We start from the raw sequence: 15,972 nt of genomic DNA, 5'->3' as shown, positions 1-15,972 counted from the left end.
CGAGGCGGACTTAAACGCAGGTAATTTATTTACAAGGAAACAAACAATACATCAACACTAAACTCAAAACAAGATACATGAACATACAAGACTATTGGAATAAACAAGAAATAAAATACAGGCAGAAAACAAAGAAACAGCAACATGACTGATGTAGAAAAAGCACAAGATCAGACCACCTAACACTGAAAAGACAGGAACCACAAACAGGAAACACCTGTGGTTGTTGATGAAGGGGTGGAACTACAAATGAACACAGGTGGGAGCACTGAAGACATGGGCGGAGACCAGGAGAGACACGGAGAGCCATGTGCTATGAGGACATGTCTAGGACAACAAACAAAGGAGGGGAAAAACATGGAGGCTGACAAGGGACAGGACAAGGACGTGACAGCTACCATCCAACAGCAAGACTTATGTATAGGGGATGGTTGCAGAAGCCCTACTTTCACCTGAAATTAAAATATAAGCAATGCTCCTTTTATCCTAAATGCTACTGATTGGCCAAATATGCAAAAAATTATTTACCCTTTTTTTCTTCTCTAATTTTAGACCCCTAATTTAATCTAGCCTCGTAACCCTCTCAACCTCCCTTAGTCTCCTCTATCAGGAGGATAAACGCCAACAATCCTCCAATGCCTCATCCGATACACACCTCTTTTAGAACGGATCGCCAACTCAGCATCGCAAGTCTCTTAATGCGCTTAAAGGAAAGCACCAGGTCCCCAGCTCTGATAAATCAGCCAACAAATGCCTTAATGAGAATGATAAGGGACGAGAGAACCTACCCACCTAAGAAGAGCATGGCCAATTTAGCTCTTTCAGACTCAAACTTCAGGCCAGATTTTCAGCATCTTTAGTCTGCTGAACCACTCGACCATTACGGAAATTAATGCTCATTGCGTTACTTTTTCAAGTTTAACTGCAGTTCACACAGAGCACTGAGGTACTCGTCATTGTCTTTGTATTGCAGAGCTTTCTCATAGCACTTTATGGCCTCGCTGTTCTCTCCTTTTACTTTATGGATGAATCCCAGTATCCCCCAAGCCCTGGAATCATTGGGGTTTTTCGATAAATATCTATCAGCTATCTTGTTCAGATTTTTAGCGCTTCTCTTCCCATCTATTTTCTTATGATTCATCTTCAGACATTCTTTATAGCAGTTGATGGCCAGGGGAAGGCACCTCTTTCTGTACTGCAGGAACTCCCCATAGTATAAGTACACTTGCTGTAGGAACTCATTTTTCTCTATGGCCATCTGCAGAGTTTCCTCAAACAGCTTTTCTGCACGATCCAGCATGCCGTCCTCCCCATACTGTATCGCTAGCTCCATCATAGCATTGATGAAGCAGCCCTTCAGTGTAGTGGCCTCCTCCAAATGACAGATGCACTGACGACGAAGCCTCTGAATCTCACTGGCAACACTAGATGAATCTCGACCTACTGCTTTTTGCAAAGAGATTTTCTTCTTGTAGCAGAGTGCTAGCTGATGGTGTAAGAAGCCTGAGGTGGGTGATCTCTCCAATACTCTCTTCAGTAGGCCGATGGATCTGTCTACACATCCGTAAGTCCTCATGAATTTACCTACATAACGAATGACATTAGGAGCATTGGGAGAACCTTCCAGAGCTTTCTCCACCAAACTCTCAGCTTCATCAAACTGTTTAAATGTGCCCAGCCTCAGTGCCAAGAGAGCTTTCAGTTCATCATTCTCTGGATCTGTGTCTATGGCCTGACGCAGTTGTTTAACACTTGGGGACTCATCTGCACTGGAGAAGGTCCCATATTTCTCTGTTCGATGAAGCACAAAGGCATAACCAGCATTCCATTGTGGATTTGTGGGCTCCAACTCCAAGGCCTTCTTGAAACAATCTTTAGCTCTTTCATAGAAATCGCGGGAGAACTTAAATAAAGCCCAGGCCTTTTCCCCGAGTACTTCATGATGAAGAGTAGATGAAGAATCAGGTGGAAATTTCTCTGCAATCTCTCTGAGCTTCTGTAGGTAGTTTTCACATTCACTGTAATCTTTCATGTGGTGATGTAGCCAAGCCAGATTGCCATAAGTGACTATGAGCCACTTGTCACAATTATCCTTGTGAAACTCTCTGGTGAGCTCCATGGATTTGTGCAAGTAGGTGAGCGCTTCAGTAGAAGACCCTAGAAGGTACTTCACAAATGCTATACAGTTGTATGTCTGTGCAAGTCCTGCTTTTCCTCCAAGATGTAATTCTTCATGCTGTTCCAGCCTGCTTAGAACATCCGTGATATTTAGGTCTTCATTTTTCAGCTCCCAAGTGAAGTGACACTCTAGCTGCTGCAGTTCAGCTTCTAGGAGAGTGGCCTGAGTCATGCTGTAACACAGAGTAATATGAAATATGTTAACTGTAGTAACTGTTTAGTATACCCCAGTTAGTTCCAATCCTGCAATGTGATTGGCTGAGAGACATTCTGTAAGTGCCAATATTGCACAATAAAGGAAAAAAGAAAACGAATCAAAAGTAACATGCTTGAGATTTCACACTGTTATTCACACCTTGTACCAAACTGCTAACCATAAGTACAATACAAACTAATGCCATGTGTTTAAAACAGGCAAAACTGGTGCTAGGTAGGTGAATAGGCAGGGTACATGTTGTAGTTAAAGACATATAGTTAGATCAGCCAATCAGAAGCAACATGATCTACTGCACCATTTATGGTTGAACAGATAATTGTAGTTGCTTGTAGATCCTTGCCAATGGCCCCAGCTGGTAACATTAATGCTTGATTGGTGATACATCTGGTGAAAACATTTCTGAAAAACACTTGCTGTGTGTGTGAGCATTATCCTGCTGAAAAAAATATCACACTAGCGGTGACTGGCTGTCATATGCAAGGGCTCCACACCAGCAGTTGGGAAAGAATGTTGCTCCACAATAAGGACAGACTGAAGCCTTCATACTCAACCTCAACTTTCATCAAATCCCAAATAAAAGTCCCTATAAAAAGACTCTCATTGTCTACTTTTGGGTAGTTTGCCTGTTGGTGAAAGAATGTTTACTGCTAGTCAAGCCTGTACAATGGACAGGACAAGGTATTTCTCATTCATGACACCACTGCAATTAAGGCAAATGGCTGGTTGATGGTTAGCCTAGATGTTAGGCAGTTGGCACTCAATGTTGTACACCATTTTAAAGTCTGTGATCTGGTCAAATTATCTTTGGGTGCATTGTACAGGCGTGACAAGCAGTAAACAGTCTCTTACCAATAGGTAGACTACCAAAGTTCTCTATGGGGAAACCAAGTGTCTAATCGGACCACCACTGTACAAAGAGTTTGGGCACCCCTGACAATTTTCATAATTGTCTTTTATAAATCATTGGTTGTTCGGATCAGTAACTTCAGTTAAATATGTCATATAGCAAATGAACACAGTCATATTTGAGAAGTAAAATAAAGTTGATATCATTTACAAAAAGTGTTTAATAATTCTTTAAACAAAATTAAGCCGGTGCATTCATTTGGGCACCCCAAAAGAAAAAAATACATCAATATTTAGTAGATCCTCCTTTTGCAGGAATAACATCCTCTAAACGCTTCCTATAGCCCACAATGCAGTTCAGTCAGGTTTGATGGTTTCTGAGCATGAACAGCCCGCTTTAAATCACACCACAGATTTTTAGTAATATTCAGGTCTGGGGACTGAGACGGTCATTACAGAACGTTGTACTTGTTCCTTCGCATAAATGCCAATCAATAGATTTTGAGCAGTGTTTAGGGTCTTTGTCTTGTTGAAGTATCAAGCTCTGGCGCAACTTCAACTTTGTCACTGATTCTTGAATAGAATCTGCTGATACTGACTGAAATTCATGTGACCCTCAACTTTAACAAGATTCCCAGTACCTGCGCTGATCACACAGCCCCACAGCATGATGGAACCACCACCAAATTTTACTGTGGGGAGCAAGTATTTGTCTTGGAATGCTGTGCTATTCTTCCGCCATGCATACCACCCTCCAAATAACTCAATATTGGGTTTAAACTGTCCACAGCACGTTATTCCAAATTGAAGCTGGCTTGTTCTAATGTGCTTTAGTATAACTTAAGCAACTCTCCTTGTGCAAAGTGCACTGAATGGTTCAACAATGCCCAGTGACTCCATCTGCAGCAAGATGATGATGTAGGTCTTTGGAGCTGATCTGTGGGGTGATTATGACTGTTCTCCCCATCCTTCTCGTCAGCTTATCTGGTGTTTTTCTTGGTATGCTACTTTAGGCCTTAACTAGAACTGTGCCTGTGGTCTTCCATTTCCTCACTATGTTTCTCACAGTTGAAACTGACAGATGAAATCTCTGAGATAGCTTTTTATATCCTGAGACAGCTTTTTATATCCTTTCACTAAACCATGATGTTAAACAATCTTTGTTTTGAGGTCAAAGAGAAGAAAAACTTACAATGGGTTACCTTAACCCTTTCTCATAATTGGAATCACCTGTATATCCAATAAACAGCATGTAAATCCTATAAACATCATTTTACTTCTTAAATGTTACTGTATTCATCTGCTATATTATATATTGAACTGTAAGTGCATATCTGAACAAGCAATGATTTACAGTTGCGTCACGTCGTAGCGTGGCCGAGCGGTCTAAGGCGCTGGATTAAGGCTCCAGTCTCTTCGGGGGCGTGGGTTCGAATCCCACCGCTGCAAGCAATCCTTTTAATCCTTCACCTGGGTTTATAGGTCAAGGGTCAATAAGCTTACCAAACAAGTTTTTGTTCCAATAATTTGTGCTAAAGTTTTTCAGATCAATAAAACCATAAGGGTGCAAACCCATAATTATTGCACATTTTCAGTACATCCTATAAACATAATTTCACTTCTCAAATACCCCTATGTCCGTCTGATCTATCATATATTTAACTGAAATTGCTAATCTGAACAACCAATGATTTCTAAAGGAAAATCATGAAATTATCAGGGGTGCCCAAACTTTTTCATATCACCGTATCTGGTTGAGACACTACTGCAAGCCTGTTGTCAATGAATATATTTGGCTGTTGCTTGTAACCGTGATGATTGGGGAATTATGAATAGCTCCTCAACTATTATGTCTAAACAAGATGATGTGTTTTGATGATATGCAGTGAGGAACCTGGTAGAATGTATCAAATGTATCCCTTTTCTCTTTATGTTGAAATGTTAAAATAAGCAAACAAATAAAACGATACCAGTGTCAATATCGCTGCAGCGAGCGCTGAAGCTACTAAGGGACGGTCTATAAAGTACGGACCCTCATTTAAAAAATGCTACTGTAACATGAGAAATATCGATATGAAATCACTTGTAGTGTTTAGAGACACACCTAATAAACATACTACAACTTTTCGTTTGTATGAGTCGGTTGATTTTTTTACTGTAGAAATTTGCTACTGTAACACGCCCATGTGAAATATAAATAAAATATAATTTGTAGTCCCAGCTATTATATAGCTATACTACAACATCACACGTTATAGTACATCCTCTCTTGTATCATTTCTTAATTATAGCACTTCAAATTGTACATATTTGTTTAAATAGTGAATTTTTGCCCACTTACAATAAAGCTAAACGCGGCTTTTTTTAAGCACAAGCGTCTGACTGGAAATATCCGCTCCACCTTAAATGGAGCAGCGTTTACATGCTGGTCGCTTACTCAGGAGCCTCATTGTAACTGCTGTATCTTTTAAGGTGGACCGGGTCTCCGCAAGAGTAATACGAGATTGGTTTAAAAAAAAAAAAAATTGTAAACATTTATTAACCGCTGTACCGTCCCCCAAATGTTAACGTTATATCAAACTGTACAATAGCGTAATAACAACAAAACCTGTAAATCATACCTTATTTCAGCTTTCCGATCAAAAAAACTGCCAGCTCACGGGAACAGATAGGAAATAGAAACCGAAAGAGCTGCTGAAGGTCTACCAGTCTGGGCATTTAAACAGCATGAAGTGACATGCTAGAGAAAAGCTTATTTAACCATTTCAGACCGGAATTATCTCCAGCGATGGGGTAAAATGGGTTTTCTGGATACTATGTTATTTATATAATAAATAAATCCAAATTAACTAAAATATTTATTAGTTTGTGTTTATTTCCATTGCATTTTGTAAGGGCTGGTGGCCGACGGGGGCGTCCTCCGGGGCATCGGAGGGCGCGCCAGGCCAGCGCCGAGGGTTGATTGGCTAATTACCAACACCTGCTTTGAGCTCTTTAAAAGCAACGCCAACCAGCCACTCGGCGCTGGATCTTTGAAGCTCGTGAGAGCGAATCTATGCCCGATTTTCGAGCGAGCCTCGGCTCTTTTTCTCTTTTCTTCCCTGCTATCCCCTTTGGAGAGAGCATTGATCAGCATCGCTGGCGTGCCTCTCCCGCATAAGTATCTTCCTCTATCCCTTTCCTCTCCCTCTCTAGTCTGGTGGAGCAGAGCGGTGTGCTCTGTTCTGCCGCCCCTCTCGAGTCTGTGTGTGTCTGTGTGTGTTTCTCACCGCGAGGCGCGGTTTGTTTACCTTCTCTCTCCCGCGCTGTTCCTCCCCTCTCTGGTAGAGCAGCGTTTAAATCCACAAACACCTCAGTTCAGTTTTGTTTTCTTTGGAAGCCCCTTTTGTTCAGTTACTCCTTCACCTCGTTTTATAAGAGGTAGCCGTAGCTTCCACGGCGAGTCTCCTTTACAATTCTCCCCCTTTCTCTCACTCACGCTCGGCGTGAATTTTGTTTTCCGCCTGTTTTCCCTCTCCGCCCGTTTTCGTTGCTCCGCCCCTTTCGGTGGAGGCTCTAAAGGGCGATGAAAGCGGCCGCATCCCAATCCGCTCGCTGGTTCAGCGGTTAGAGCATTGGGCTGCGACCGCGACAGCCTGGGTTCAATCCCCGCGTGGAGCGGGGTTTAATAATAATAATTATATCTATAATATTATTATAGATCCTATTAATATATATATATATATATATATACTATTATATATTAATTCTTATTATTCTTATTCTTATTATTATTATTATTATTATTATTATTATTTTCCCCTTTTTCTTGGGTTTACCTGCTTTGAGATCTGCTGCTCTGCACTTGGTTCCTACAACCTTCTGGGCTGGAGAGCTACTGCTCCCCAACCCATTACACATTTAAAACCTGTGTGTAATATTTTATATTTCATATTGACCCTTTTATGTCATACACCCCAAAATCCCTAAACAGTGGGGAAAAAAACATGATTAAAAAGTGTTCTAAATCACATTAAATTTGTAAAAAAAAAAAAAAAAAACTTTTTATAATAAATCAAATAAATTATGTCCATTGTAATGGATGCAGGGCCTGAAAGGGTTAACGTGCCACTCCTAAGTTTTTAACAACACGAACCGAATCATTATCATGTGAAAAACTGAACAGCCATTCCACTTTGAATACTTTCCATTTAAAGAAACGCAGCCTTTATCTGCAGAAATAATCTGTATCATTGTTGCCTAAATCGGGTAAAATTGAGTAACGTTATCTGGAGTCACTCTCGGAGTGATACAGCACTAATCTCACTATTCTACTCTTCTAACACTCACTGCTCTCTTAAAAAATAGCTGGTGTCCTTGAGCCTGTCACTGTTAAACTGCCATAGAAATAATAATACAGTTGTACGTGTTCAGGATGAGGGAACTTTACTGTAGAATTATGAAATCGCCTCCTCGATGTCACGTGGTAGCGTGGCCGAGCGGTCTAAGGCGCTGGATTAAGGCTCCAGTCTCTTCGGGGGCGTGGGTTCGAATCCCACCGCTGCCAGCAATACATTTTGATTGTGGCAGGGTCAATTTCCACCAACGTGTATGCTATATTTAATTGATATTTCAGAGTGGTATAAAACAGGCCTGCAGATAATATATTTTGTAAAACGGCTGGAAATTTAAAAGAAACAATGTTAGTTCACGGTGAGGTTTTATAAAAAATATTAAAAACAGTGAAATAGTTGGACAATGTTGTAGCAACATCGTAAGAAAGTAGACAATGCTGCCTCAAGTTTTTGTGTTTACTGGGTTGTCTCTAATTATATAGTAATTTTTAGGGCTTTTTTAGAGATTGGATTTTCTGAAATGACACTGTTGTGAATGATATAGGTAAAACAAATATTGAGAAACAGCATGAAAAAAAACTTTTCCAGTATTCTGTTTTCTTTTAAATATCATAATTTCTCACTTTTAACATCAAAATGTCTAATTCGTCTTATTCCTGCATATTTTTATTTGAACATTTTATAGACGATTTACTCCATATGTCACTGGTGAACACTGAATGTACAAGGAGTGTAATTACTCCATCTTAACTGGATGAAGTGCAGCATGTTTTGAATATAAATTTGACACGTTGTGAAGCTAATGTGAATTTAGCTTTTATGGAAAATGGAAATAGTCATAGTACATTATGCTGATTGTCATACCATGGTTGATATTTGCCATGTCAATGTAAGTAAGGAATAGTATTTGAGTTGTAGTTTTAAGAACATGCAACTGTATCACGTCTTTGAATATTGTAACATAATATGTCATCATATTTCCCAGTCCTAGTTAGATAACATCTAAAATAAACAGTATGAGATAGTATTTGAAAATACCTTTTGCATTTATTTTGGTTTAATGGCGCACAGAACTTTAGTTAATCTAAAGAGGACAAATTTTAGACACAAAAATATAACACGGAGATCTCAATAAGCAACTTTTACACATAATTCACTCATAATTCAGGTAAATCCACCAGTATTTATTAAATGTGTTGTTAATTAGTACATCATTTATGACTGTTTGTAAGAACTCATAAGATTACTTTTCTTTTTTGTTCAGGCTGGTTGGTCGACACCTCGGGGACCTACACTGCAACGTTCTTCCTGAGCGGCTTCGCCCTCCTCTGCAGCGCTCTCCTGCTGTGCACCGCCAACATCATCCGCCACTACCAGAGAGTTCAGCGAAACAGGAGAAGTAAAAAGCCCACACTGGAACCATGTGAAACCCAACAACAGATTTTTAATAATATGATATATAAATAATCAGCTGTGTGAACTACTGTAGTAAAAAACTGTTGCATCACCAGCACACTTTTTTGTTTGTTCACTAATTTGCCTTTTCTATTTAGCTGTCTTTCTGTTTATCGGTCACGGCTTTCAAATGAAAAGCTCAATACAGAAAAGGTGAGTTAAAGCTGGTGCATATTGCATCAAACCTTTTATGGCTGTTTGCTAATGAACTGTGTAAAATGTCATATTTGTCAGTGGAACAGTGTTAGACGTCTTTAAAAAGGGGGATTTTAAGTTGATATGAGATCATGAAATTTTTCTTATAGCAAATGAGAAGGATTATGAAAATGGTCTTAATTCCAACTTAAAAAAAACTCCACAACCAGAATAGGGCAGTGTTTAGTTATACAATTCAGGTACATCATAAATCAGTGTTTGATGCTTTTCCAAGATAATGTCCAAATACATAAAATGAAATGGCAGTGGTTGTCATCTGTAATTCATGAAAGAGGAAACAAACCTCCGGCCAGAGTTTCAGCATATTCAGACTACTACATCTTCATTACAAATATTAATACTTATTACATTATTTTTTTTACAAGGTTAGCTTTATGTCAAACAGATCACTGATGTACTCATCATCACTGTCTTCAAATTGCAGAGCTTTCTCAAAGCACTCTATGGCCTCGCTGTTCTCTCCCTTTATCTTATGGATGAATCCCAGTATCCTCCAGGCCTCTGAATCATGGGGGTTTTTCAGTAAATATCCATTAGCTATCTTGGTCAGGTTTTTAGCACTTTTCTTCCAATGTCCTGAATCATGGGTCATCTGAAGACATTCTTTATAGTAGTTGATGGCCAGGGGAATGCACCTCTTTCTATAGTGCAGGAACTCCCCATAGTAGTAGTACACTTGTTGTAGAAAATCGTTTTTTTCTATGGCCATCTGCAGAGTACCCTGAAACAGCTCTTCTGCGCGATCCAGCATGCCGTCCTCCCCATACTGTATCGCTAGCTCCATCATAGCATTGATGAAGCAGCCCTTCAGTGTAGTGGCCTCCTCCAAATGACAGATGCACTGATGACGAAGCCTCTGAATCTCACTGGCAACACTAGGGGAATCTTGATCTTCAGTTTTTTGGAAAGATATTTTCTTCACCTTGTAGGAGAGTGCTATCTGATGGTGTAAGAAGCCTGAGTTGGGAAAGCTCTCCAATACTCTCTTCAGCACGTCAATTGATCTATCTACACATCCGTAAATCCTCAAAAATTTACCTACATAACGAATGACATTAGGAGCATTGGGAGAACCTTCCAGAGCTTTCTCCACCAAACTCTCAGCTTCATCAAACTGGCCAAATTTACCCAGCCTCAGTGCCAGGAGAGCTTTCAGTTCATCATTCTCTGGATCTGTGTCTATGGCCAGATGCAGCTGTTGAATAGTTGGGGACTCATCTGCACTGGAGAAGGACACATTTTTCTCTGTTCGATGGAGCACAAAGGCATATCCAGTGTTCCAGGAGGGATTAGTGGGCTCCAACTCCAAAGCCTTCTTGAAGCAATCTTTAGCTCTTTCATAGAAATGGAAGGAGAACTTGAATAAAGCCCAGGCCTTTTCCCCAAGTACTTCATGATGAAGAGTAGATGGAGAATCAGGTGGAAATTTCTCTGCAATCTCTCTGAGCTTCTGTAGATAGTTTTCACATTCACTGTAATCTTTCATGTGGTGATGTAGCCAAGCCAGATTGCCATAAATGACTATAAGCCACTTGTCACAATTATCCTTGTGAAACTCTCTGGTGAGCTCCATGGATTTTTGCAAGTGGGTGAGCGCTTCTGTAGAAGACCCTAGAAGGTACTTTACATATGCTAAAGAATTGTATGTCTGTGCAAGTCCTGCTTTTCCTCCAAAGCATAACGTCTCATGGTTTTCCAGTCTGTTTAGAACTTCTGTGATATCTGTGTCTTCTTTTTTCAGCTCCCAAGTGAAGTGACACTCCAGCTGCTGCAGTTCAGCTTCTAGGAAAGTGGCCTGAGTCATGCTGTAACACAGAATTATATCAAATATTTTAACACCCTGCAATTCGCTGAGAGACATTGTATAAATGCCAATATTAAACAATAATGGCACTCTGACCAAAAAGGAAAACAAAGTTAAATGCTGGAGATTTCACACTGTTATTCACACCTTGCTTAAAATAGATCAATACTGTTGCCAGATGTATACCCAGAACCCAGAATAGACAGGGTACATTGTGTCGTATAATAGATTGTTGTTAAAGACAAGATAAGATTCCATTCCGTAGCAGTCCAGTTGTCTCATTGTTGACACCACTGCAAATTAAGGCATCTGTGGCTGGTTAATGGTCAGCATAGATGGTAGGCACTCATTGTTACATGTCCTTTTAAAGTCTGAGATCTGGACAAATGATCTTTAAGTGCATTGTACAGAACTGACAAGCAGTAAATAATCTATATCATAATCTATATCATCTATATAATCTACATCTACCAAATGTAGCTTTTGTAAGCCTTTTTATAGACACTTTAATGCTTTCAACACCAAGTGTCTAATAAGACCACAACTATAATCATTTACATATCTGTCTGAGACACTACTGCAAGCTGTGTTGTCAATGAGTGTATAAAGTTTTGGCTGTTGCCTTTAACTGTTATGATTGGGCAATTATGAACTGCCCCTAAACTATTGTGTCTCAACATGATGTTTTGATGATATGCAGTGAGGAACCAGATATAATGTATAAATTGTACCTCTGTTCTCTTCATGTTAAACTGTGAAATAAAGGATAAAAATAAAAATATACCAGTGTCAAAATGTCGTATTATAGCTTTTAACCTCCAGCGTCTGACTGCCGTTCCACCTTAAACGAGGCAGTGTTTACATGCTGGTCGCCTCATTTCCTTATAGTAACTGTTGCATTTTTAAGGTGGCCCGGGTCATTTCCGCATGAGTATTACGAGACTGTTTAAAAAAAGGATTTTATAAATAATTATCAACCTCTGTATCTTCACACAAATGTTATATCAGACTGTACAGTAGCGTAATAACAATAAACCAACAAACCTGTAAATCATACCTTATTTCAGCCTTCCGATCAAAAAACTGCCAGCTCAGGGGAACAGATAGGAAATAGGAACGGAAAGAGCTGCTGAAGGTGTACCAGTCTGGGCATTTAAACAGCATGAAGTGACATGCTAGAGAAATGCTCGTTTAGCATGCCACTCCTTATTTTTTCAAAAACATTATCAGAATCATCATCATGTGAAAAACTAAACAGCCATATATTTCACTTCCATTTATAGAGAGTCAGCCTTTATCTACAGACATAATCTGTAGATTTAGATTTACTGCTGAAACTGAGAATCTTACATCACTGTCGGAGTAAAAAAGCACTAATATCACATTTATATTCTGCTTTACTAACACTACGCTCTAAAACAGAGCTGGCGTCCTTGGAGCTTTTAGTGAAAAACTGCCATCACTATGATAATAGACTGTATAGTAAGAAAAAAAGGCTGTATTTTAGTGTACACTTGAGAAAGAACCTCATTAGTGTCACGTGGTAGCGTGGCCGAGCGGTCTAAGGCGCTGGATTAAGGCTCCAGTCTCTTCGGGGGCGTGGGTTCGAATCCCACCGCTGCCAGCAGGATGTTTTGACTGTGGCAGGGTCATTCTCCACTAATACAGTTTCTTTGATGTAGAATAAGTTTTGATCCGAACGTTTTACGCAAAAATATATAATATTTATCCACTTTCTTACAATTTTGATACAACTTTGTCCAACTGTGTTACTGTTTTTATATTTTTCTAAAAACCTCCTTATCAGCTAACATTGTTTCAAGTTCCAGATGTTTTACATAATCTTTAATCTGCACGTCTATTTTATATCACTCCGAAATATCAGGTAACCATGTTATTGGAGAAGGACCCTTCCACAATTAAAACATCCTGCTGGCAGCGGTGGGATTCGAACCCACGCCCCCGAGCTTCTATTTACGATATGAGAGGCAGAAAAAGCCTATAGAGCAGGGGTGTCAAACTCATTTTGGCCGAGGGCCACATTGGCATATTGGCTGTCCTCTGAGGGCCAGATGTAACTTATAAATGTAAGAAAATGTAACCAGATGTAATATAAAATGAATGTAATTACTCTTTAATGTTAAGTAACTCTCAATATATTATTTATTCAATCAAATATTACAGTTGCATGGAAAAAATGATAGCTTGTTGCTCTATTAACATAAATCCTTTTAATTTGTCATGTTATGAAATCCAAAAACTCCATCAATCAAGAACCAAACTATTCAAGTGAATAGAAATGACATAAAATACAAGTTATATTAACTTTGATCAAAACGTTTGATACTGAAATAAGGCTTAATAAATATAAAATAAAAAATTGTGAGCTGTTAAGAACATGACAGATTTAGCATTTCCTCAGATTTAGCAGTTCCTCATACAACCACTAGTGGGAGCTGCAGCAGCACAAGCCCGCAGTCTTTACTGAGTCAGAGCTACAGCCCAGCCACGGGCTACAGGGCTCAGCTGAGCCAGTCTGGAGCGTTTTTAACATTTTTAAGTTCTTCCGTGTATGAAATAAAGATTTTTAACCCCACTAACCGGATAATACAGTTCATCTTTCAGCCCAAGCAGCTAACAGCAGCAGTTTAAAGCAGCCATCACGGAGGCACTGCTCGGATTACATTATAAACAGGTCAGTTAGCGCGCTGCTAACCTCATGATGTTTATAACTACGGAGTTTAGTGGACACACCACGGCGGCAAGGTTAGACTGTTGGGCTACTGAAGACTATTAAAGGCTATTGGAGGTTATTGAAACGGTTATTGGGGGCAGAAATCAGTAAAGGCTGGTTAGATAAGTGATTCACGTCTTCGTCCTTTGCTGTGGTGAAACTGCGACTAGCCCTGTCACAGTGATGTTTATTAACGTCATTAAAACATATTTTGTCAGCTATTGTCTTATAAATATTTACACATAACTTATATCTCTCCTAAATGGCAGTAAATATCTCTCCTAGTGGCAGTAAGCCGTAACCTCGCGGGTAATACAATCGACAAGCATTGTGGGAAATGTAGTTTTTGGTCAAAGAATGCTTCTGACCTATTTATTATGGACACTAAGATTTTACAAGCTCTCGCGGGCCACATAAAAGGACGTGGCGGGCCACATTTGGCCCGCGGGCCTTGTGTTTGACACATGTGCTATAGAGTGAGCTGCGGTAACACTAGTCAGGTGCATTTGTTATGCACCTGACTAGTGTTGAGAGGTTAGAAAGGGTTATGAGCAAGGCTATAAGGACATGGTTGGGGGTGCCGCGTTGCCTTAGTAGTGTGGCGTGGTGTGGGAGAGGGATGCTGGAACTGCCGTTGACGAGCTTGGTTGAGGAGTTCAAATGTGCTAAGGTAGGACGTGAAATGCAGTTGTTAGGGTCAAAAGACGGGCTGGTTAAAGCAACAGCACCAGTGACTAGGTCTGGGAGAAAGTGGAATGCTCGAGAAGCTACTCAAGCCGCAAGGAGGGCACTGGAGCACAGGGATGTTGTGGGGCAGGTGCAAAATGGGAGGGCAGGATTAGGTTTAGGTGATTCTTGGAAAGCATTCGGCAAGGCCACATCACCTGAGAAAAGGCGTATGGTTACAGGGTTTATTCGTGAGCAGGAGGAGGAAGCAAGGAAGGCAAAAGCAGCAGGGCAGAGTAAACAGGGGCAGTGGATGAGATGGGAAAGTGTAGAGAAGCGGAGAATCACCTGGCGAGAGTTATGGGGATTGGATACAGGCCGTATAAAGTTTCTTTTGGGAGCTACATATGATGTTCTGCCAACGCCACAAAACCTTGCTCAGTGGGTGGGTGAGGATCCAAGTTGTAAGCTATGTGCAGGAAGTGGCACGCTGAAGCACATTTTGTCGGCATGTAAGGTGAGTCTATCCCAGGGGCGCTACACATGGAGGCATAATTAGGTACTTAGATCTCTTGCAGGTGCACTTGATAAGAAACGGTTAGAAGTTAATAACATGCCCGTGGTAGGTTGCAGTAGGGTAATCACGTTTGTGCGTGAGGGGCAGCATAGTGGAGAAACAGCACAGTGCTTGAAAACTGCTGGTAAGTGGGCCAATGCACGAGATTGGAAGTTATTAGTGGATGTAGGTAGTAAACTGCAGATCCCAGAGTGCATTCTGGTTACAACCTTGAGGCCGGATGTAGTGTTGTACTCTGAAAGTAAGCGGATAGTGTATTTTATAGAGCTGACTGTTCCGTTTGAAGACGAGGTAGATGGAGCTTATGAAAGGAAAAGGCTGAAGTATACAGACTTGGTGGCTGAGGTGAGAGAGCGTGGGTGGCAAGCGTATATTAGACCGGTAGAGGTAGGTACTAGAGGCTTTGTTGCGAAGTCTGCCACAAGACTGCTGTCTGAATTCGGAATTAGAGGTCGTGTGCTAAGGACTGTAGTGAAGGAGTTGTCAGATGTAGCTGAAAGATCTAGTCAGTGGTTGTGGTTCAGAAGGGCTGAGGCTGTGTGGGGAAGGGAGTGAGTTTGTGCTTCTACAGCAAGCTTGGAGGGGGGTGGGTCTGGGACGCCAGACTTCACTGTTGAGCCTTCTGGAGGTGTCGTGGGCCTAATTCAGCGAAACACTGACGAAGGAAGGTGCCTGCCTGATGACCCCTGAGAAGAGCTTGCACTGAAGTTTGTGTTAGAGGTTGGATGAAGGGGATTGGTGTGGTCCTGCTCTTGTAATAATTTGTCTCATGAGTTTTTGTAGACGTCTGAGTACTTGGCAGTTGAGGCACGGACCATGAACATAGTTCGCTATGCTTCTGGATTCTTGTCGAGCCAGTATCAGATGGTAGTGGTTGCTGTGTTCTGTTCACGCAACTTATAATGTGATTTATTGTGTGTGATTGTGCTTAGGTAAGTGTGTTGT

General features: G+C 40.6%; 2 protein-coding genes, 1 long non-coding RNA gene and 3 other non-coding genes across 7 annotated transcripts; 4 read left to right on the top strand and 2 right to left on the bottom strand.

Annotated features, from left to right (window-relative positions):
• Positions 1-10: 10 nt before the first annotated feature.
• On the bottom strand, positions 11-6,805 carry LOC107196858 (interferon-induced protein with tetratricopeptide repeats 1B-like). 2 transcript variants are annotated; one of them, XM_022664803.2, is made up of 2 exons: positions 6,532-6,805; positions 11-2,351 (listed from the first exon to the last, which is right to left on the bottom strand). In XM_022664803.2, exon 2 carries the CDS (start codon positions 2,348-2,350, stop codon positions 905-907), a length of 1,446 nt encoding a protein of 481 aa, XP_022520524.2. In that variant the 5' UTR covers position 2,351; positions 6,532-6,805; the 3' UTR covers positions 11-904. The 2 variants fall into 2 exon arrangements, with proteins under 2 accessions (XP_022520524.2, XP_049320384.1); XM_049464427.1 differs by lacking the exon at positions 6,532-6,805 and adding an exon at positions 5,863-6,006.
• Positions 4,609-4,690, top strand: trnal-aag (transfer RNA leucine (anticodon AAG)). Its single transcript has one exon. It is a non-coding gene; the product is annotated as a tRNA-Leu (tRNA).
• A 900-nt stretch (positions 6,806-7,705) lies between the features above and the next one.
• trnal-aag (transfer RNA leucine (anticodon AAG)) lies at positions 7,706-7,787 on the top strand. The gene has a single exon. It is a non-coding gene; the product is annotated as a tRNA-Leu (tRNA).
• Positions 7,788-9,110: 1,323 nt separating this feature from the next.
• Positions 9,111-11,845, top strand: LOC125781338 (uncharacterized). Its single transcript, XR_007424546.1, has 3 exons — positions 9,111-9,183; positions 10,176-10,264; positions 10,988-11,845. It is a non-coding gene; the product is annotated as an uncharacterized LOC125781338 (long non-coding RNA).
• On the bottom strand, positions 9,393-12,400 carry LOC103040238 (interferon-induced protein with tetratricopeptide repeats 1B-like). The gene is made up of 2 exons (XM_049465162.1): positions 12,108-12,400; positions 9,393-11,051 (listed from the first exon to the last, which is right to left on the bottom strand). Exons 1-2 carry the CDS (start codon positions 12,212-12,214, stop codon positions 9,605-9,607), a joined length of 1,554 nt encoding a protein of 517 aa, XP_049321119.1. The 5' UTR covers positions 12,215-12,400; the 3' UTR covers positions 9,393-9,604.
• Positions 12,401-12,592: 192 nt separating this feature from the next.
• Positions 12,593-12,674, top strand: trnal-aag (transfer RNA leucine (anticodon AAG)). The gene has a single exon. It is a non-coding gene; the product is annotated as a tRNA-Leu (tRNA).
• The last annotated feature ends 3,298 nt before the right edge of the window (positions 12,675-15,972 follow it).

The sequence above is a fragment of the Astyanax mexicanus genome, chromosome 15 (assembly GCF_023375975.1).
Source record: "Astyanax mexicanus isolate ESR-SI-001 chromosome 15, AstMex3_surface, whole genome shotgun sequence".
Classification (NCBI taxonomy): Eukaryota; Metazoa; Chordata; class Actinopteri; order Characiformes; family Acestrorhamphidae; genus Astyanax; species Astyanax mexicanus.
This window is presented reverse-complemented; position numbering and strand designations above follow the sequence as displayed.

Excerpts from the sequence above, each read along its gene's own strand:
- LOC103040238 (XM_049465162.1), bottom strand. The coding sequence starts at position 12,214 with ATGCTGTTTAAATGCCCAGACTGGTACACCTTCAGCAGCTCTTTCCGT. Across the intron at positions 11,052-12,107 it reads GATCGGAAGGCTGAAATAAG|CATGACTCAGGCCACTTTCC; the intron begins GTATGATTTACA and ends TCTGTGTTACAG.
- LOC107196858 (XM_022664803.2), bottom strand. The coding sequence starts at position 2,350 with ATGACTCAGGCCACTCTCCTAGAAGCTGAACTGCAGCAGCTAGAGTGT.